Source organism: Equus quagga, chromosome 10, assembly GCF_021613505.1.
Source record: "Equus quagga isolate Etosha38 chromosome 10, UCLA_HA_Equagga_1.0, whole genome shotgun sequence".
NCBI classification, from domain to species: Eukaryota; Metazoa; Chordata; class Mammalia; order Perissodactyla; family Equidae; genus Equus; species Equus quagga.
This window is the reverse complement of record NC_060276.1, coordinates 111,948,527-111,971,942: the sequence shown is the minus strand read 5'-3', so window position 1 is coordinate 111,971,942 and position 23,416 is coordinate 111,948,527. Positions and strand designations below refer to the sequence as shown.

At 38.0% G+C, this 23,416-nt stretch overlaps 1 protein-coding gene across 1 annotated transcript in view; it reads left to right on the top strand.

Moving 5' to 3' along the window:
* The window catches only part of GLRA2 (glycine receptor alpha 2), a 173,265-nt gene extending 160,060 nt beyond the window's left edge, over window positions 1–13,205 (top strand). Inside the window, exon 9 of the mRNA XM_046673998.1 lies at window positions 12,927–13,205. Coding sequence (XP_046529954.1) covers window positions 12,927–13,205 — 279 coding nt within the window. The remainder of the gene's footprint in view (window positions 1–12,926) is intronic.
* The last annotated feature ends 10,211 nt before the right edge of the window (window positions 13,206–23,416 follow it).

The following is a 23,416-nucleotide window of genomic DNA, read 5'->3' as shown; positions in this document are numbered from 1 at the left end:
AGAAAGAAAAAAGTGACTATTTGGAAGGTTGCTGTTACAGCTTGGAGCCTCTAGGCTGTCAAAACTAGATACAATAAAGATAGGCCTCCACAAACATGGTGTGTTAACCTCTAAAAATACATCCATTCGGTGCCTAATTCTTTACATAATGTGAGGTTACACGTTACTACTTTAGGGTTTTTATTATTCTGTTATATATTTTATATATTCTATATTAGGATCTTCTTCAAAATTATAACAGCAGCAAGGGACCTGCTTCTTAAAATGAAACCATTAGAAATGATGAAATAAAATGTTTTGCAAGTCAAAGATAATTGAAAGAGAAAATACACCTGAACCGAACTGTTGCTGTGGGGTTGATTATATTAGAGCAGGGTTTCTTAAAATGGGATCAGAATGACTAGAAACTTCCAGGAGATCACAGAGGGTCATAGCAGGGCACAGCTTGTTGAATACATCTTTCCTGCACTTGGGTCAGCACCTTCAATGTGGTTTGCCCTCCTGGACTTCTTATCTTAGCGATTTTCATACACAATCAGAGACTCCCACAATTAGAAGGTACATAAATGGTCAACCAGTCCCCTAACCCACGTTACATCAATACCCAACATCTCTAACAAATGATTAAATACTTGACTATCTCTAGCAATAAAGAATTCATTACCTTCCAAGGTGTTGTGCTCCATGTTCAGTTATAGAGTTGTTAAAAGTTCTTCCTCATATTGAGTTGAATTCTGTCCCTGTAATGTCAACCAATTGTTTCTGATTAGCAGCCTTAGAGTCATAAGTACAAATGCTCTTCATTCTTTTGAAAACTCCTGTCATATGAGCCAGGCTCACCAGTTTTCAAGGCCAGCCTCTCGTTCCTTCCATGGTTCCTTATGTGGTTTGCTTTCAGGAACATTCACCAACCTGGAAGGATTCCCTTGCCCCTCACCCTGGCTTCAGGCTACCCTGTTGGTTTCTCCTACTCCTTTTCCTATCCACTGACCCGAGGACAAAAGTCTATAAACTGGGACATCAATGAGATTCTCTTTTTCAATAATTTGAATGAAGAATCTCTCGTACTCTAATTAGATGATAGTAAGGACCTGAGCTGAAAAGGTTCCCCTAGGGGTGAGGCCGGGGTGGCCCAGTTGGAACATGCATAAGTAAAGGAAGCTGAAAGGAGAGAAGCAGAACTGGGAGAGAATAACAGCTCTGAGAGATTGAGAATAATCCCATTTCCTGACTCGCTCACTGGAGTTACTGGGTTGGGTAGACCTGCTTATACCATCATCAATATCATTGTCATTGCTAACATTTATTGAGTACCTACCATATACCATATACTGTTATAAGCCCTTAATGTGCATTATCTCACTGAATCCTTTCAACAACCCCGTAAGGAAGACGTCATTATTTCCACTATACTGCAGAAGAGACTGAGGCACGTAGAGGTTTGAGTGACTTACTCGGCTCCCAAACTGGTTAGTGGCAGAGCCAAGATTTGAAACCAGGAGCTCTGGATCCAGAACCCAGGCTTCTTACCTTTACCTGGCACTGCTTCCCTATCCTTGGAGACTCATGAGATTTTCTTACAATAACTTTTATAGTAATTTCTTAAAGAAATCCCCCATTTATTTAGGTTACCATGAGTAGGTTTCTGTCCTTTGTAGCAAATCCTCCCTGATTAAGATACAGGAAAATTAAAAGATATTAACTCCAGGACAAATGGTACAGACAAGTGCCTCTGAGCTGTTCTGTAGTTGTACTAAAAAGCAGGCTCAGTTATAAAATGAGGCTGCCTTTACATGGGTTGCTTTTCTGTAACATATCTGTAATATTCGTGTATATCTTCTAGAAGCAGCACATTCCATGATGTTATTACAGAAAGAATGCCGTCTAGCTTGCCTTTAATTACTCTAGCATTATATTACTTCTTCCATAGTATCATGTGGCCTGTGCATTCCTTTATAAGAGCAGACAACACATTATATTGGAATCATTTGTCTATATCAGGGTTTCCCAACCTCAGCACTATTGGCATTTGAAGCTAGATAATTCATGCTTTGTTGTGGGGGACTGTCCCGTGCATTGTAGGATGTTTAGCAGTATCCTGACCTCTACCCACTAGATGTCAATAGCACCCTGTCCCCAGTCGTGACAACCAAAAATGTCTCCTGACATTGCCTGATGTCCCCTGGGGCAAAATCACTCTTGTTGAGAACCACTGGTCTACATGTTCTAGACCCCATCCCCCAATTCCACACTGACTTCAAGGGCAAGACTCTGTCTTTTTCATCCTTATTTCTTTCCAAAGCTTAGTATGTTATGATGCTCAACAAATCTTAACTAAAGAAAATACAGTCACTTGCATTAAAATGACGTTTTCAAGTTAAAATTATGGTGTACCCATATACCTGTATCTTTCTGAGTTTAGTCAGGAAAACATAGACACTAAACATACTAGCAGAATAAGGGGTTTCAAATAGAAATTATGGTTTATATGAATATGAGAGCAATGGGGGGAAATGAAAGTCTGGAAGGCTATAGTCAGAAGATGGGACTTTATCTACCAGAAGCTCAGGATGAAAAAGCACGTGTTCACAGGGAAATCTGAGAAGCCACCATATCTGGCTGCTAAAATGGGATCATAAAATTGGATCCCACAGAAAGGCCTGGAATGCTGTTGTGTCTAACAAAGCAGCCTAATCTGACCCCCACATACTCCCCAAAATAATGGCTTCTGCTTCCCTTCCACCTTCAAAATCTCCTAAGTTCCTCTTACTGGCAAACCCTAACTCAGAACCAATGAAGAAGAGAATTCTGGGCAACATAGTTCTTCTCAGCCTTAGGAAGGCACGTCTACAGGAGTGGCGGTGCCAGGTAAACAACAGATAACCCCACATAGTAACCACTTTCTAACACCAAGTGTGTACATATAGATAGATAGATAGATTGGAAAACAATAATGGTCTGGAGAATTTGGTAGTCTTGATTATCCAAGTTAGAAAGCAAATAAATGCTTCATGTTATTTGTTGCTGCTCCTATCATTATTATTGTTTTTAGTTTGGCAATGGGGTCATCCCCTGATCACCTGCCCCCTCTAGTTTGTGCTGTGTAGACAGTCTCAATGTTCACTTTGCACCCTGAACAGATGGTAAATGATGTTAATAATTGAACAGCTCATACTCCAGATGGAAGATGTTCACCTTCATGCTTCTTAGAATTTAGCGTCTTCTGAGCATTCTAGCTAGATCAGAATTGATAGAGACTACTAGGAAAGAATTTCCATATGCAAGGCATTGCTTCCCTCTTGAGGAATCGAAACATCACAACCACGTTATCGATTTCTAGACTACTTTCTAAGACTACAGCTGACATTAAACGAAAACATTTCTGCTTTATAGATTTTGAGCCAAAAGTCAAAAATTATTCTTAAATAATTCCAGTCCATTAAAAATATGGTGCTCTAGGAGAGGTGTGGTCCAAAGTAGAGTGAAGTATTTATTTCACTTTAGAAAATTAGATTCAAAATATACATTGAAAAGACGTATACTTCAGAATGTATGGCCCATGAAGTCTAAGATATTTACTATCTGGCACTTTACAGAAAATATTCGCTGACACCTGGGCTAGAGAAAGAGCAGCAGGACTTGAGGTTTGAGAGGTAAGGGGACATTACAAGGACTTATCTTTTACTGAGTGAGATGAGAGCCACTGGAGAGTTTTGAGCTGATGAAGATCTGACTTGACTCACATTTTAAAACGATCCTTCTAGTTGCTGTGTTGCGAGCAGACATTATTGTTGGGAGGGAGGGTCTAAAAGCCAGGGAATCAGATAGAAGACTACTACAATTATTCTGGTGGGAATGATTCTGATGACCCACCATCAAGTGGCTCAGACCTACATGTAGTGTTGGGGGTGGTAAGAATTGACTAGATTCTGGTTTGGAGATTGAGCTGATTGGACCTCCTGACACTACATGTGTTGCATAGCCCCACACAGGTGCAGGGGAAGCTAGAAAGTGCAGTCTCCCCATGTGCACATGTGTGACCAGATAAAGCAGGGCTTCTTAATTAGGGGTGATTTCCCCCCCCAGGAGACATTAGGTAATGTCTGGAGACATTTATCATTGTCACAACTGGGAGAGAAGAGAGAAGGGAGTGGGTAGAGGCCAGGGATGCTGCTAAGTATCCTAAAGTACACAACACAGTTCCCTACAATAAATAATTACCTGATCCCAAATGCCAATAGCACTACAGTTAAGCAACCCTAAGCTAAAGGAAGACCCACAACTAGAAGAAGAAAGAAAGATGGGTTTTAGCGGAAAACTAGGAGTCGTAGTCCAATTCAGCTCCCTATGCCCCAACCCTTGCAAAGTGTCTGTAGGCATTGGTAACATCAGTTCTGGAGTCCCTGTTCATACCACCGCTGAATACTTTTTGTCCTCCTTACCCACATATTTTCCCCCTGTTTTGGGGGGCGAGCTTTGTCCTGAATAAAAGGCTCTGCTGGCTTCTTTTTTTATGCAGACTTGTAAAAATAACATATGTGATTAGGGCTAATGAAGGAGATTTTGTGTACTGATAGCTAAATGGTGCACAGCACCACAGTACAGGTATTAATTTGTTTTAAGATATTTGTGAAGAAAATGCTTTATTAATTAGAATTTCAAGACTTAAAACTGATGTTTGGTGATAACCACAGATTTATAGAAATTTTACTCTCTTTGCCAAACACAAATGGATGGAATATGAGTTCAGATATCCTTAGTGTTATGCAAATACTCCTTAGTCTTTTGCTATGGGCAATAACTGATAAGGTCTAATTTATTTGGTGAAATATTTGCATATATATAATACATACTTGCTTTTAATTTATCTAGATTTATTATTCTGACTTTTGATAGACAAATAAATGAAAAAAATATTTCTGTGTATTCTTGAGTGTTTGTCTATTCCATTTATTTTCTTTGCAAAGAAGTGTGCATTTTTTGCTAAGGTTGTTAATAAGGTGGATCTAATTTTACATATTTTCACACTATCTGCGCTGCTTACTAGCTTAACACTGGGCAAAAAATAATGGACAGTGTTTCAAATATAGATCATAACTACCTCAGTTCTTGTGACATTGTTGAGTTTAGGTTTGCCCTAATTTTATATAAATTCAATATGCAAAAATAAGCCACATAATAAATAAGCAAGGAAAGGATTTTTCATATTATAAAAGACTTTTTTCTACCATTCATTTAAGAAGAATTTACTTTGTATATATTCAACATAGAAAGCTTCAGCCAAGCATTGTTCTAATGTACTGAAGCTATCAAGATATGCAAAACTGGGTCTCTGCACTTGAAGGTTACATAAAAGAGGCCAACATGTAAACAGCTGATTTTAATGTGATACAGCAGGTTCCATTATGAAGGGATGCACCAAGTGCTACAGGAGCTTAGGAGAAACCCATTGCCCAGGCTCAGAGATCAAGAAAAGTCATCCTGAATGGGATGATGGCAGAGTGGAGTCTTGAAGGATATGCAGGAGCTCGCCAAGTAAAGAGAGGTGAGGGGTATTCTATGAAAAGGGAAGCAGTTGACTAAAGTCCAAGATCTTGAAATCCCATGAGAGAAGTAGGTATAAGGCAGGACATAGGAGTCCTTGAATGTCACACAAAGGAGCTTGGGAGTGGTCATTAAGGAGATGAGAAACTGTTGGAAAGTATTAAGCCTAGGAATGGAAGCAATGGGCCAATGGCATTTCATCAATCTATCCCTTGTTCAAAAATTATTACGAATTTCAAGATGGCTCTAGCATAGCATTAAAGCAAGTATAGGACCTTTCTAAGCATTAAGCCCTGTGTGACTGCACAGTATGCATGCCCACAAAGCCAACTCTGGTAGAAGGTATCAGGGCATGGGTAGGACGAAGACATTAAGACCCTTATTTGCATGCTGTCTACTCTCTGGTTGAGAAGAAAAGTCTTAAACATACCAATCAGCTAGAGATTAGTCCCAAGGCAATATACTAGCCAGCATTATAATCCTATACTCAAACTCAGAAAATGGCCAAATGGCTAATCTCTTCATTTTAAAGATGAGGAAATAGAAGAGCAAAAAAGTTGAGGAACTGCCCTAAACTCACAAATCTAGAAAGAGTAAAGATGTGAGTTCAACCCAGGCCTTTCAGATTCTATCTGTGTTTTCCCCTGCTTCTCTACCATATCAAGGCTATGGAGTCTGTAGTGAGAGAGATAAGATGGAAGTTATTTGGGGAAGATTGATCCAGAGGCTACAGAAAGGACAGCAATTGGCAAAGAGAGGGAAATCACTGTCCCCTACTCTCCCCCAGTGAGCATGACCTTTCTGAGCCCTTACTTAATCAAGAGGATCATTCCAAGCAAGTTATTGAATAACTATCATGGGCCCAGCATTGTACTATGGAATAGGGCAACAGAGATGACTTTGGCACACAGGAGCTCACCCTCCGGTGAGCGAAGACAATAGTGGAAGTCAGCTATCAAAATCCAGAGTCCCTGATGGGCCAGCCTGGTGGCGTAGTGGTTAAGTTTGTCTGCTCTGCTTCAGCAGCCAGGGGTTTGCAGGTTTGGACCGTGGTTGTAGACCTAGCACTGCTCGTCAAGCCATGCTGTGGTGGCATCCCACATAAAATAGAGGAAGATTGGCACAGATGTTAGCTCAGTGACAATCTTCCTCACACACACACACACAAAAAAAAATCCAGAGTCCCTGACTACCTATTCTTTAATATGATTGGGAAGCCAAAATTTAAAAATAGTAATAAAAAGAAAAATTGGAAATGAATACTAAAAACCAATAGGTACCTACAGAGTCTTCTTTAGATTAGGGGAATCACAGATAATTTGCACATTGCCTTGTGTATCTCAGCAGTATTACCCTTGCCATCTCTGGAGACTTACGGTCATCTCAACTCCAGTAAAACTTTGTACAAATCTCAAGACTCTCTCTCATATTATACTCTGTTTAGTTCTCTATGCCCCCCTAAAACCAAAAGTCTTATTCATCTCTTGCTTCACTTGGTTCTTAAAATAAAGCTCCAAACAGGCACCATGGTTTTCAAAGCTCTATATAATCTAGCCCCTGGTTCTTTCTTTTAAAGATTGGCAGCTGAGCTAACAATTGTTGCCAATCTTCTTTTTTTTTTTCTTTTTCTTATCCCCAGAGCCCCCCAGTACATAGTTGTATGTTCTAGCTGTGAGTGCCTCTGGTTGTGCTAATTATTTCTGAAAATCTGTCTCACCCACTCTCCCCCTACATTCCAGGAGCCATCCCACCATCTCTCAATTGCAGCAAACCCTCCCATCTCACACAACTCCCAAGTCTGCTATCACCTCTTTAATGCCTCTTATTTTTCAGATTTCTAATGAAATATCACTTCCTCAGGGAAAGGCTTCTCCAATTTGCCAGATTAGACCTGGGCCTCCATTAATAAGCTCACATAGCACTCTATAATTTTCCTTCAGAGCCCTTATCATAGTTAGTAATTATGTATTCATATGATTATTTTATTAATGTTTGTCTTCATCTCAAGATTGCAAACTCCTTGAAGGCAAGAATCTGATCTTGCTCACCACGGGATCCCCAGCACATGGCATAATTCCTGGCATCTCCTTATGCCTTTTCTGACCACTGAATCTAAAACATCCATTTCTCTGCCTTTCTTAAGTCTCTTACCTTGATTGTTTTTCTTCAAAGCATCCATCATTATCTGTGTGTGTAAGTGTCTTGTGTGTGTATATATATGTGTATATGTATAAGTATATATTTGTGTGTGTACATAATTTCTTTACTTGTTACTGTATGTTTTCCACACTAGAATGTAAACTCCAATAAAACCAGACTTTGTCTTCTTGTTCACTGCTATACCCTCACCACATACCTGGCACATAATAGGTGCTCAATAAATATTTGTTGGCAATATGAACACATGAATGGCAAGTGCTCAAGAAATGAATACCAAAAGTTCCTTCTTCAAAAGTCAATAATAATGATATCCTTCACTGAAAAAGAGATGATCCATTGATATGCTTTTCTTTTGGAAAAATTGTCTTTCACTATGCAATTGTGACACTAAAATGACACTTTGACAGTTTTAATTCATTTTACCACATCATTAAGCAATAAGGGATTATATTTGGTTTACTTTATCTCAGCTTTGTTGTTCTGCAAAGTTCAGTCAGATTCTTCATCCATAATCTTGAATGAAAGCCATTTGGGGTTTTATAGAGACAAATTCATAAAAATCAAAGACTTCCAGCATCTTTGAATCAGACAGACCTGGATTTTAATCTTAGCTTCATTATTTATTAGCAATATAACTTTGGGAAGCTGCATAACTTCTCTCAGCCTCAATTTCCCCAGGAAGCATGTAATTTGCAGGGTCAGTCTGGAGATAGGATTGACTGTAGTTTTAAGTGTACAGTATATAGTCATAATCAATAAATGATATCTGTTTATTATTCATATCTATTCCCAAGCCTCTGTGATACAGAGAAGGAAATTGAGGCCAGAAGAATTGAGAACTTCTCAAGGCCATCCTTCTTCCCCAAGTCCAGGTGATAGAAATCGGCAGGCTCACGATTAAGCATTATTCAGCCTTCATTTGCTCAGGGGACTTTTTTGGTGAAAATCTGCTGTGTTTGGACTTACACTGTGTCCTAAGGAGGGTTGGAGACTCCATTATGTCCTTGTATTGATTGAGGCTCACTACAACCTTCAGTTCCAACTAAGCAATTTCCTATTCCAACAGAAGGGAGACTCAATCCAATCAAAGAATCTGGGTGAGAAATGTGATGGAAAGAATTTTGCCCTCCCCCAGTTTTCAAGAGTCCTTTCATTTCCTCCTCTCTAGGGAAATAAAAACGAAATTGAAAATATGGGCCCCACTAAAATCTTGCATTTTATAAGTATTGTACCCTGTTCTTTAATTATATTGAAATCATTTTCTTACAACAAACAATTCACTACAATGCAATTCTAATAATCTAGTCAGCTTTAGGTCCAATTTCACATCTAGACAAGACTTATTCCAAACACGGGAATGAGTAAATTTCACAATAAGTAAAATTGATGCATAAAATAAATAAAATGAGATAACAAATCTTAAAAGAATTACCTAGTGCCATGGCAGTGCTTCATACAGCAGACAGGATTTACGGAGATTTTATCAAAGTGCATGTATTGAAACTTTGGATGACTCATTTTCTGTGGGAATTTAATCAGTGAATAACAAAACAGAGTGAGTGAGAAGTGTTTACTGCTCAAAGTTACTGAAGATGGCCAGTCAGCAGCAATAATTAACTAATTGGTTTCCTGGCTAATTAGAAGAAATGGAGACTATATGCCTAAAATTCCTTCCTTATTGAGAGGATCTGACTCCCTGTGAATTCATTCAACCTAGCTGTGCTTACAGATTGTTCTTTATTTTAGCTTCAGTTAATCCATGACTCAAGCTCATCTCCACTTTGCCCTCATAAAGGAATCATGCCATATTACCATAACATTTTATTCTGAACCTGCTATAAAGGCAATTAGTCATTCATTAGAACACAAAAATTCAAATTGGTTGCAATTATGTTTTCTGCATCAAAACCATACCCTTTGATGTGGATAATTTAAGGTTCTATATTTAAAAGGCATTAAATGAGTCATAATGGTAAATAAGAAGACCCTTCAACTAGCATTCATATCTCCTGCATATGAAAAATTAAATGGATAATTTCTGCCTACAACAGATTTATTTCTGTGGTTGAGAATTTTAAAGAATTGATTTAATTAGCTATAACTACGCTCAGAAGCATAATTTGAAATACTGTTGAATGAATGAGGAAAGTATTTTCAAGCATAGAGAAAACCCTCTTTAAATTCCCTTTAGTTCATTATTCAACAAATGTTTACTAAGCACCCACAGTTTGCATGGCAATGTACAACATAATGATAACCTAACCTAGTATCATTCTCTTCTAGCTCTGGTATTTAACTGAATGAGTTAGCCTCTTCAGCTATCCATTCACAGTATATGAGGAAAGACTACAGACATTAAATGAATGAGGCAGTCTGAAAAGAAACAGAGACGTGTATTTAGGTTTCCTTTTGTTTTGTGTGCTAAAAATAGGTTACCAGCTAACTACTCTTTCTATTTCTTAAGGGGCCCAGGAATTTAAAGAGATTCTTATCTCACTCAGGCAGTGAACTATATGCTTAACCATGAGTTTCTAAATGTTTATAGAGGTGAGAACAGCAATTTGCAAGATTCTATAGATATGGCAAAGAAAAACAGCACAGTCAATTTAGGCAGATGAGGGAAAATGTATTTTGAGAGATTGTTTCCACTTGAAAAGTAATTTTAGACAATAATATAGAATAGGGTCAGCATTTTAGAGCTGGATATTAAAGCTCATCTGGGCCACTGGTTTCCAGTCTTTTGCATTAGAGTCACTGGAGTTTTAAAAATACAGGTTCTCAGTTCTCATCCCCAGAGATTCTGATTCAGCTGGTCTGGAAGAGGCTGGGAGGGGAGGCAGGCACACATATACTTGTAAAAAGTTCCCCAGCAGCCAAAGGTGAGACCCACAGATCTAGTCCACCCTCAACATTTTTGGCATGAGGTCCCTGAGACCTTGAAAAACTAAGTATCTTGCCTAAGCTCAACACAGCTTGTAAATCTTGGAGCCAGGCCTAGAATTCAAATATCTAAATTCCTAGTCTGCATCTCTCTTTACTAAATCAACTGGCACCGTTTCTACTTCTCTCACACACTGGTTGAGATCTAATTACCAGTAATAGTTAGGAAGCCAAGACTGCCTATAATCCATGTGACTAGCAAGTCCCCTCCTCCTAATGACTGTGTGCTTCCATTTTTGCTAGGTACTGAATAAGTCTTTGGATGACACTATAATGATTAATATATCTGTTTATTCCACATTTTTAAATACTTCACTTATTTGAAACTTTTGCATCCATAAAATAAATCACTCGCATCTTAAGGCAAATAAAACAGATGTAATATTTGAATCTGAGTCCAGTTAAAGTATTCATTATTGAGCTTATATAGCTGAGCACATGGAAATATTCTAATGTCTTCCATTTATATCTTCCATTAATGTCTTCCAGGCTGGGTTTTCTTAGCAAGCTTCCTTATATGATAATGCCTTTAGATTGGCCACTTCCACTGGGTTCTAAAAGCTCCATGCAGGTAGGGCTCTTGTTCAACTTCATCAACTGTCTCCCAGCACCTAGAAAAATGCTTGCCATAGACTTAACACTCAAGAGTTAATTGTTGAATGAAAAATCCTTTGTTACATTTTGTTAAGAAATGAGACACAGTGTCTTCAACCAACTTGTATAGGACAATCCCATATACATAAAAGTACTGGGTAGATGGTTTTATAAAGGAGGAGTTTTATAGTTACTTTATTAGAGAGCATCGGCCTGATTTTCCCGACACATTTGTGCTTGCCATTCCATTTGGATTACAGTTGGTTTCTCACTCATATTATGTTAAAAGTCCTTCATTCAGTCTATCTTTTATATGTGGCTGAAGGCACAACTGACATGCATTAAACATGGACGAAATAAAATTAATACTAAATTGTCTTGCCTTTTGAGAAACATAATCATTATCACTATCTGGCAAGATAAAGAGCACAGTGATTTTGGTGATTCAGAGGGGTTGCACAGTATTTTGGAAAGCAGTAATCTAGTTGCAGAAGAAGATGATTCAATCAATGCCTTTTTAGAACTAGATTTTTACTAAGCAGGTCATTTCAACCCCACCTTTTCAACCCCATCATTTTGACCCAACCACACACCCAGATTCCATACATTTGTCTCTACTAAGGCCATTTGCTCTTTACCCTGAGGTTATAATTTTTCAGTCTTTTATCTAATTCACGTAGAAATAATCAATACAAAATGCCACTGACATCAGCTAAAATGACACATGTTTAAATATGGTTGCCATAAATAACTAGCCAAAGAATCAATGTTAAAAATTGACACTAGAAGGGCTGGCCTGGTGGCTCAGAGGTTAAGTGCGCGCGTTCCGCTTCGGCGGCCCGGGGTTCGCCAGTTTGGATCCTGGGTGTGGACATGTCACCGCTTGGCACGCCATGCTGTGGTAGGCATCCCACATATAAAGCAGAGGAAGATGGGCATTGATGTTAGCTCAGGGCCAGTCTTACTCAGCAAAAAGAGGAGGATTGGCAGCAGTTAGCTCAGGGCTAATCTTCCTCAAAAAAAAAAAATTGACACTAGAAAAATTAGCTATGGTAGAAATATTCAACAAGAAATAATGAATATTTAATCTCTGCTATATAACTGAGATGAACTAGAGAGCTGGAGGGCAAACAGGTATACATTTAAAGGGTTAATCTTAGATCTAACATTAAAGCCAATGTCAATGGAAGAAACTGGACTGTGAAAGGGCCACAATATCAGAAGTTCCTAGCTCAGGGCCAGGTATACGGCAGGGGTTCAGTAAATGCTTTTTTGAATGAATGAATGAGTGAGTGAGTGAATAAATGAATAGTCCTCTTCATAGATTTAGAGTATAATATTGAGATTTGGGGACTTGGCTTTAAAACAGTCTATTCAAAGGTATGGATTATAAACTAGATTTTGGGAAAGTCAGTGCTAAATATAACGTAGGTATTTCTGTTTGTTAATTAATTAAAATGACCTCAAAGTCATTATTCTTACCCTTAATTTCTCAGTCTGAAAAGTTAATGAACTGTATCTGTTCCATGAATAATTGAGTTGAACTTGAAAGAGAACTCCCCATTCCAAAAGCCTCCCACTCTGCCAGTTAACTGTGATTTATCCTTTTACTTCTGAAGAATTTTAAGCATCTTCCATCTGATTTGACTGACAACCAATCTGTGCTTCCTCTGTTTTTATTCTCCCAGGAAGAAGATGTTACTCGTGAAAGTCGTTTTAATTTCAGTGGTTATGGGATGGGTCACTGCCTCCAAGTGAAAGATGGAACAGCTGTCAAGGCCACGCCTGCCAACCCGATCCCACAACCCCCAAAAGATGCAGATGCCATCAAGAAGAAGTTTGTGGACCGGGCAAAAAGGATTGACACAATATCTCGAGCTGCCTTCCCATTGGCCTTCCTTATTTTCAACATCTTTTACTGGATCACATACAAGATCATTCGGCATGAAGATGTCCACAAGAAATAGATGTGTCCGTCAGATCCTGGGACCTTCTTGCCTAAGTGTTGTGCTTGTAAATACACAGTGAAATTGTCTTTATATCACTTTGACAAAGGAGAAGACTGGGGGCGGGGGGAGGGAGGATCATGGGAGCGGGTTTCCTGGCACCTACATGAATAAAGATAAGTTATCCAGGCAATGAGGGAAAATGTTTGCACAAAATTAAGGTGTTGCAGAATCATGTAAGCATAATTCCCTTCATAGTCCTTAGGATTATTCTTTCAGATGATGCATTAATTAGACATGATATGCAAGGTCAAGTTCTTGAGGGTTATTTGTCTTTTGATTTGGTTTGGTTTTGACTAATTCTGGTACTGAAAAGTTAGCTTAAAACAAATACACTCACATACAAGGAAAATGCTTATCATCTGACCATAGTGACTAGCCTATAGCGAGTTGAGGACCAAACTTTTTCAGGAAAATGCTGCCTCGTTTTTAAAATAAGCCTCCTAAGCTACGTTCTTTACAATGTCTGTAATTAGTGTTTCACCTGAGAAATCCTTTTGTGGGTCGTAAATTATTTCTACTTATCAAGAAAACAACAACAACAACAAATAAACACCAATCACAAAGAACAGATTTCTACTTTACTGTCCGTGTAGGTGTGCATTTTAATATTATTTTTCTTTCCTAGATGTCATTTTGGGGTTTAAAACGTGTATTGTGTAATTGATTTGATAGTATACTCTGTTAAAAAAAATGCCCATTTTATTTTAGATCCAACTTAGCGCACTATATTTTTTTTGCTTTGGCTATATTTACATGCGACTTTAAGCGCTCAAGCGTGACTCAGCCATCGCAACCTCTCAGCTGCAGTATTTATGGAGACGGTGTGTCCTGAACGGTGTAGCTCATATTAGCTTGAACTTCACATTTCTGCTCTCATCGTAGGTGTAACTGCTAGTACTAATGTCAACTGACCCATGATTTCTACTGTCAATCCAAGTGAATATTGTTTTAAATATCCTTAACTAACTTAAAGAATTTTAAAATTGTACTGTGATTTTCATAACCCGTTGCCTTTTTGGTACCAGAGCTACGTGGTTTGAATCCTGGCTACATGTTTTAAGTAAGAAAAAAAATAAAAGAAGTATTTTTGCTTACTCAGATAAAAGACAACCTGTAAAAATATAATGAAAAAATTAAATTTTACATGTGCTGTAAAAGGGGTTATTAAAAAAATATTTGTTCAATTTCAATAAAGCTATGTGTGCCACAGAACTTCTCTAATAGTCTTTCCATTTTTGCATTACAATGTAAATAATTTAGTTGACAACGGTAACTTGGATTTTTGTTTCTGGTCTTCCTCATAAGCTTGAAGCACCTATATAGCTATTATATTATTGTTATAATATAATCGTAGCTTATAGAATCCCCATGAAGAAAGAAAAAATACGTTATTCTCATTGTAGAAACAGGGAAATGGAGACGTGGAAGTATTAGTAGCTATTGTGAGCAGAATTAGTAGCCATTGTGAGCTGGCCTGGGATTTCACTGGGTACTTCATGAGATACGGAAAAGTTCCAAGAGCACTGGGGAAAATATCAAAGTGAAAAGAAATTTAAAAGAGAAACCTATCTGCCTACCCATCCTGATTTTGTCAGGAAGTTCCATGATGAAAAAAAAATTCTGAGCCCCAGTGAAATAAAGGTAACTCATCTTGACCCCTATAGATTTTCCTTAACCAAAGACATCCATTATAATATTTTCAGAAAGATGTGGATTTCTAAGTTGATGTTTATGGCCTTTTAAACTTATTCAAATATTGAATCATTTCCATTGAAAGCAATAACACAGAATGGCTAAAGCATGAATTTTGGAGATAGAAAGGCTAGCTCAGGGGCCGGCCCCTTGGCGAAGTGGTTAAGTTTGTGCGCTCTGCTTCAGTGGTCCAGGGTTTTCTCGGTTCAGATCCTGGGCACGGACCTAGCACCATTCATCAAGCCATGCTGAGGCGGCATCCCTCATAGCAGAACTAGAAGGACCTACAACTAGAATATACAACTATGTACTGGGGACTTTGGGGAAAATGAAAAGAAAAAGAAGATTGGCAACAGATGTTAACTCAGGTGCCAGTCTTAAAAAATAAAATAAAATAATCTCTAGTTAAAAAAAAAAAAAAAGAAACGCTAGCTCAGTCACCTATCAACAGTGTGATCTTGGATAAGTTACCTGAATTTTCTGAATAGCTCCTGTTTCATGGAGTTTTAAGAGGATGAACTGAGAAAAATGCAAGTAAAGCCATTAGCTTGGTATCTAACATAATAAATTCTCAATAACTAATAGATAATAATAAAATTATTATTATTATGAATAGTATTAGTCATCCACTGGGCAAGAAGCTTCACAATTCCTAACCTTGGCAAGATTAATGCCATGCTTTTTTTTTAAATTTTTTTTATTGAGTTATTGATAGGTTACAATCTTGTGAAATTTCAATTGTACATTAATGTTTGTCAGTCATGTTGTAGGTGCACCACTTCACCCTTTGTGCCCACCCCCCACCCCACCTTTCCCCTGGTATCCACTAAACTGTTCTTGGTCCATAATTTTAAATTCCTCATATGAGTGGAGTCATACACAGATTATCTTTCTCTCACTGGCTTATTTCACTTAACATAATTCTCTCAAGGTCCATCCATGTTATTGCAAATGGAATGATTTTGTTCTGTTTTGCAGCTGAGTAGTATTCCATTGTATATATGTACCACATCTTCTTTATCCATTCGTCTGTTGCTGGACACAGGTTGCTTCCACGTCTTGGCTATTGTAAACAGTGCTGCAATAAACATTGGGGTGCACAGGACTTTTGGGATTGCTGACTTCAAGCTCTTTGGATAAATACCCAGTAGTGGGATGGCTGGATCGTACGGTAGTTCTATTTTTAGTTTGTTGAGGAATCTCCATACTGTTTTCCATAGTGGCTGCACCAGTTTGCATTCCCACCAGCAGTGTATGAGGGTTCCTTTTTCTCTGCAACCTCTCCAACATTTGTTGCTATTAGTTTTAGATATTTTTGTCATTCTAACGGGTGTAAGGTGATATCTCAGTGTAGTTTTGATTTGCATTTCCCTGATGATCAGCGATGATGAGCATCTTTTCATGTGCCTATTGGCCATCAGTATATCGTCTTTGGAGAAATGTCTGTTCATGTCTCCAGCCCATTTTTTGATTGGGTTGTTTGATGTTTTGTGGTTGAGTTACGAGAGTTCTTTACATATTATGGATATTAAGCCTTTGTCAGATATATGACTTGCAAATATTTTTTCCCAGTTAGTGGGTTGTTTTTTTGTTTCAATCCTGTTTTCATTTGCCTTGAAGAAGCTCTTTAATCTGATGAAGTCCCATTTGTTTATTCTTTCTATTGTTTCCCTTCTCTGAGAAGGCATGGTGTCCGAAAAGATCCTTTTAATACTGATGTCAGAGAGTGTACTGCCTACGTTTTCTTCCAGAAGCCTTATGGTTTCAGGTCTCACCTTTAGGTCTTTAATCCATTTTGAGTTTATTTTGGTGAATGGTGAAAAAGAATGGTCAATTTTCATTCTTTTACATGTGGCTTTCCTGTTTTCCCAGCACCATTTGTTGAAAAGACTTTCTTTTCTCCATTGTAGGCCCTCAGCTCCTTTGTCAAAGATAAGCTGTCCATAGATGTGTGGTTTTATTTCTTGGCTTTCAATTCTGTTCCATTGATCTGTGCACCTGTTTTTGTACCAGTACCATGCTGTTTTGATTACTGTAGCTTTGTAGTATGTTTTGAAGTCAGGGATTGTGATGCCTCCCGTTTTGTTCTTTTTTCTCAGGATTGCTTTAGAAATTCGGGGTCTTTTGTTGCCCCATATGAATTTTAGGATTCTTTGTTCTAATTCTGTAAAGAATGTCATTGGGATTCTGATTGGGATGGTGTTGAATCTGTAGATTGCTTTAGGTAGTAGGGACATTTTAACTATGTTTATTCTTCCAATTCATGTACATGGAATGTCTTTCCATCTCTTTATGTCATCATCCAATTCTCTCAGAAAGGCCTTGTAATTTTCATTATATAGGTCCTTCACTTCCTTAGTTAAATTTACCCCGAGGTATTTTATTCTTTTTGTTGCGATTGTGAATGGTATTGTATTCTTGAGTTCTTTTTCTGTTGGTTCATTACTGGAGTATAGAAATGCTACTGATTTATGCAAATTGATTTTATACCCTGCAACTTTGCTGTAGTTGTTGATTACTTCTAACAGTTTTCCAATGGATTCTTTGGGGTTTTCTATATATAAGATCATGTCGTCTGCAAACAGCGAGAGTTTCACTTCTTCCCTCCCTATTTGGATTCCTTTTATTCCCTTTTCTTGCCTGATTGCTCTGGCCAGGACCTCCAGTACTGTGTTAAATAAGAGTGGTGATAGAGGGCATCCTTGTCTCGTTCCTGTTTTCAGGGGGATGGGGTTCAGTTTTTGCCCATTGAGTATGATGTTGGCTATGGGTTTGTCGTATATGGCCTTTATTATGTTGAGGTAGTTTCCTTCTATGCCCATTTTGTTCAGAGTTTTTATCATAAATGGCTGTTGGATCTTGTCAAATGCCTTCTCTGCATCTATTGAGATGATCATGTGGTTTTTATTCCTCAGTTTGTTGATGTGGCATATCACGTTGATTGATTTGCGGATGTTGAACCATCCGTGTGTCCCTGGTATGAATCCCACCTGATCCTGATGTATGATTCTTTTGATGAATTGCTGAATTCTGGTTGCCAAAATTTTGTTTAGAATTTTTGCATCTATGTTCATCAGTGATATTGGCCTGTAGTTCTCTTTTTTCGTGGTGTCCTTGTCAGGTTTTGGTATCAGCGTGATGTTGGCCTCATAGAATGTGTTAGGAAGTGTTCCATCTTCCCTAATTTTTTGGAATAGCTTGAAAAGGATAGGTATTAAATCCTCTCTGAAAGTTTGGTAGAATTCCCCAGGAAAGCCATCTGGTCCTGGGGTTTTATTCGTTGGGATGTTTTTGATTGCTGTTTCAATCTCTTTCCTTGTGATTGGTCTGTTCAAATTGTCTGCCTCTTCTTGAGTGAGCTTTGGGAGATTGTAGGAGTCCAAGAATTTATCCATTTCCTCTAGGTTATCCATTCTGTTGGCATATAGTTTTTTGTAGTATTCTCTTATAATCTGTTGTATTTCTGCAGAGTCTGTTGTTATTTCTCCTCACTCATTTCTGATTTTGTTTATTTGAGCTTTCTCCCTTTTTTTCTTTGTAAGTCTGGCTAGTGGTTTGTCAATTTTATTTATCTTCTCAAAAAACCAGCTCTTTGTCTCATTGATCCTTTCTACTGCCTTTTTCATTTCAATAGTATTTATTTCTGCTCTGATTTTTATTATTTCTCTCCTTCTGCTGACTTTGGGCTTCATTTGTTCTTTTTTCTCTAGTTCAGTCAGGTGTGCTTTAAGGTTGCTTATTTGGGATTTTTCTTGTTTGTTAAGATGTGCCTGTACTGCGATGAATTTTCCTCTTAGTACAGCTTTTGCTGTATCCCATATGAGTTGGTATGGCCAAGATTAATGCCATGCTTTTTGCATCATTCCTAAAACACTATTTCGGTCTTATTGGTCATTCCTTTTGAAATAAATAAGGCAGTCTTTGATTGGGCTCAATTCTCTTCCTCCCACTGAAAAACAGTAAAATTGAAGCTAAAATGCCTCCCAAAGATGGGCCTGATCCCATAAGTGTCCTAGGAAGAGCCCTGATGCTGAATACAGTTGGATGGTGAGGCACCTTGGGGAAACATCCTAAGCTACATGATCATGTATAATCAATGTGTGTACCATATAATTTCTTGGCGGGGGGGTGCGGTCCCCACATTAGAAAATTTTAGAAAGATTCACCTCCAAATATATCTGCTAGCCACTCAAGTAGGCAAAGTCATCCCGGATGGCAAGACGGATTCTTGACTTTTTTCTGATTCTAGTCCACATCCAGTGGAAAGAACTCTTGAATGCACCAATTTGGGTTATATAAATAAGATAAAATCTCAGGGAAAAGATTTTGAGTGCCATGTACTCTGGAGAAATAGATAATTCCCATATAATGTCATTGTAGATTTTATTTAGGACATTTTTCTTTCACAATAGTATTTGAAGGAAAATAGTTCAAGAGTAAAATCTGGCTCTAAGGAAGAAAATTTACTACCAGTTTTCATTAGATTAGAAGCTTCAGGAAGAAAGCTATGTTCTTATGGGTTTTCTGCACTGCCTGCCAAAGCTCAAATGTGCAATGAATATTATTAGTATAGCTAGGAAAAAATTGGTGAAGGAGGATATGCTGTGCCTGTTGACAAAGTTATATGTTTTTGCCAACCACGCAATGACATGAAGTAACCAACTAGTGCTACCATTTTTCAGATAATAGATTACTAGGGGATTTGACTTTTAAACATTTTTCAGCTAGTACCACTTGGTTTTAAGAATGGATTGAGATGACTTAAGGCTTAAGACTTTATGGCAGTCTCAAACACCTTGGCCCAAAATAGATGCTACAAACCTGACTGGCTGTAGATTTTTAAAATTTATTCCACACAGTGTAAACATTAAGCTCCTCATCTATGCTGCTGAACAGAACTACCAAATTCTGAAAGCAAATTTTCCAATAAAGATTAAATGAATATCATTTTATATTTTTCTTACCCCATTAATATCAAATAAGAAGGTTCTAACCAAAACACAGCACAAAATTCCATATCATATGATTCACAGCTTTGGAAAATAAAAAAGAAATCCATTCAGAAGTTCTTTTAGGATTTGTGCATTTCCTAGCTTAAACCTGAAGCCAATTTGTGGAATGAATATAAGTCATATGTCTTCCAGATATTCTTTTTTAATCTTTCAACCTCCGCTTTAAACTTTTTCTTATTTTCACCAATTTGGGTTAGTTTGGTTTTTTAAAGTATAATTTGAAAGATTCAAATAATGGATGTTCTTCATAGATCACAAAGTAGAAGAACTGAAGATAACACCACAACCTCATATTCATATAGTGCTTTCGACATATTAGCATGTTTTGATGTCTATGACAGCATACAATTCTAATAATCATCCAAGGTAGCCAGATCACAAAAAATCAATATCCATCATTTGGTCAATAGATAAACAGAAGCTTCATGAGTTAATCACTTCACCCAAAATCACCTATCACATTAGAGGTTAAACGTCCAGCATAATTTCTTTCCTAACTCCCCAGACTATACCCTTTCACTGTCAGGAAAATAAAAGTCTGGAAAGTAAAAAATCATGGTACCACTGACCCACCCTTATGGATGACAAAATAAATTGATAAAATAGGACATACACTAGAATATTTCTGTTGAAAATTCCTAAGAGCAATAGCTCAAATGCTGCATACAGCAATAACAACATCTTCACAGAGAGCAAATATCTTGTGTGGTTGAATGGCTGAAAAGATACAGGGGTTGCAAGAAAGACCAACGGAATTCAATTTAGAAGGTGTTTATTTCCATTTTTGAAAGAGGAAAAATGACCTTCACATTGTCACACATGCCCCCACATAAGAAAAAATGCAATATTTCTACTTTGGTGCAAATGCATTTCCAAAATAACAAGTAATATCGTTTCCCCCAAGCTGAGGGTAGTGTGTATTAGACATTTTTAGACCACAAGCCAGCATTTAGAAAGTACATTATCACTTTGGCACAAATGATTCATAAATAGGTGAATGCGTCTTCAAAGTAGAGAGCAAAGCTCTTGGGGTGCTCTTTGTGAAGTGTGCGTTGCACTGGCCTTTTTCTGGTAGGACCCAGGGCTGGTCATGGAATGGACAGCTTGGTCAGTCCTCATGAAGACTGAAGCCTCATCAGAGGCTCCAGGTCCTCAAAAATTATAGAACCAAGGGCTAGAAGATCTTTCACGTGCAAGGATCATAACCAACCAAGATTTCATCAAATTCAATAGATAATCATTTCTTAAGCTACTCTTGCTTTCTGAAGAGAAAGATTTAGGGGCAGAGTAGTGAAGAAGAGAGAAGAAATAAAAGGAAGATAGTAGCCAGAAAGTTCCTCTTAAGGCATAAATTAGATCATGTCACTCTGCTTTAAACTTTCAATGACTTCCCATCTTACTCACAGAATAAGCCAGAATCCTCACTGTGGACACATGATCTGATCTCCCCTCCACACCTCCCACCCTTTTGCCCCCACTCCCTCTAGGCATACTGGCCAGTGCTTAAACATGCGAACCACCCTTCTATCTTACAGCCTTTGCACTTGCTGTTTCCTCTGCCTAGCACTCTCTTTCCCTAGACCAGGAGTTGTCAAACATTTTTAAGGCCAGACAGTCAATGGTTTAGGCCATACAGTCTCTGCTGCAACTACTCAACTCTGCTATTGTGGTATGAAAGCAGTCATAGACAATAGGTAAACAAATGGCTGTGTTCCAATAAAACTTTATTTACAAAAGCAGGTGGCAGACCAGATTTGGCCCATGGGCAGTACTTTTCAAACCCTTGCTCTAGATACATGAGCTTACTCACTCAGTTAATTCAGGCCTCTGCTTGAGTGTCTTCTTATCAGGGAAACCTTCTCTGACCACTCTATATAAACTAGTACCCTCCAAACATTATATTATATTTCCCATTCTTGCCTTGTATTTTGCACAGCATTTGCCACTCTCCAGCTGATGCTTTTATGTGTTTGTTGTCACACACACACACACACACTTGAAGAATAGCTCCGTGTGAGAATGTAGAAACATAGGCTCATTGTTGTATCCCCAGCGTCTAGATCTGTGTCTGGCACTTAGTAGGTATTCAATTAATATAGTATTTGTTCAATGACTATTGAATTAATACTTATTAAGGAGCTAACTGAATGTTTGCATGGGAGGCTTAGAGATAGAACTAAGGAACCTAATAGTACTCATGTAGATAAAAATTGCTGGCAAAACTTAAGCAGGTTTTGGGTCTGTAACATGAAGGAATTGTACTAAATTAGCATTTTCCAAAGCGTGTTCTGAAAAACCCTAATTCCACAGATCCTTAAGGATCTGACGCATTAGCAGATCTGCCTGGATTGAGTTTTTGTAGTTTCCCATTGACTTTTATCAGAAGACATGGGCCTTCTAAAATATGGGTTCTGAGAGGTACCTCAGGGAAACTGCTTCACTTCAGACATATTTCTCTTTACCTCCATTATGTAGTAGCAATTCATTTCCCCCTTGATCAATCCCCAGGATCAATCACCCCTGGTACTACAGTAAACCTTTTCTTTGCCTGCCTACTCCCTGGCATGAAGAGCCCAAACTGCCAGAAAGCACTCTTAACTTCCAGTTCCATTGTTGTGTCACTTGGAGGAAGCAAAGGCAGAGATTCCAGAAAGAGCTTTATATTTGAGGCTTTCTATCTAAATACTCTTCAAGCATAACTTTTCAAAAGATAAAATCATGACTCTCATGCAAATATAAAATTAACACATGTCAAAAATTGCATTTAACTTATTAATTGATTTTAAAAAACAGTAAAATGTTAAAGCTAATCCAAAAAGCATTTGAGAAGTTAAGTATTTATAAGAAATGTTAGGATAAGTTTCCTGGGTTAGATACAAAACTGGTTGATGTTCACCAAGGCCATAACAATAATCTTTTGGGTTATCTCTTCCTTGGACAGAAATTATTTGCATTTCTACTGAACAAAATTCTGACGTTCACCTCTGCCTCTGCAGAAGGTAAAGTAGCCCGACAAGATGACGTCAAACCCAGCACTGCACTAAAAGAGCACCTGTAACCTTTTTTGTCTATTTCCAAGTTTCAGTTTTTCGGACAGACAATAACCATTCAAATTTAATGCTTAACTATTATGTGACTATTGATAGCATACCTTAACAGGACCAAGACCCAGAGCATTAAAGTGACATGCCCCATATCACACAGCATGTTAATGTAACTTTGGGCTCACACCAAAATTTCCTGAATTCTATCCTGGTTCCTTTCTAAATTCTCCCATGAGCTTTTTTCCATGTATCACAAGTAGGAAAAGTTATAAAGGGTAATTTCTCTCCTTTAAATTATTCTACCTCCATGTGATTATTTGCCCATTATTCTGGAAGGCAGGTGGCATGGTTATAAAGGCACAGTTTGTGGAGTCAGATCTGAGTTCAAATTCTATTTCTGTCTTGTATTTGCAAGGTGTCC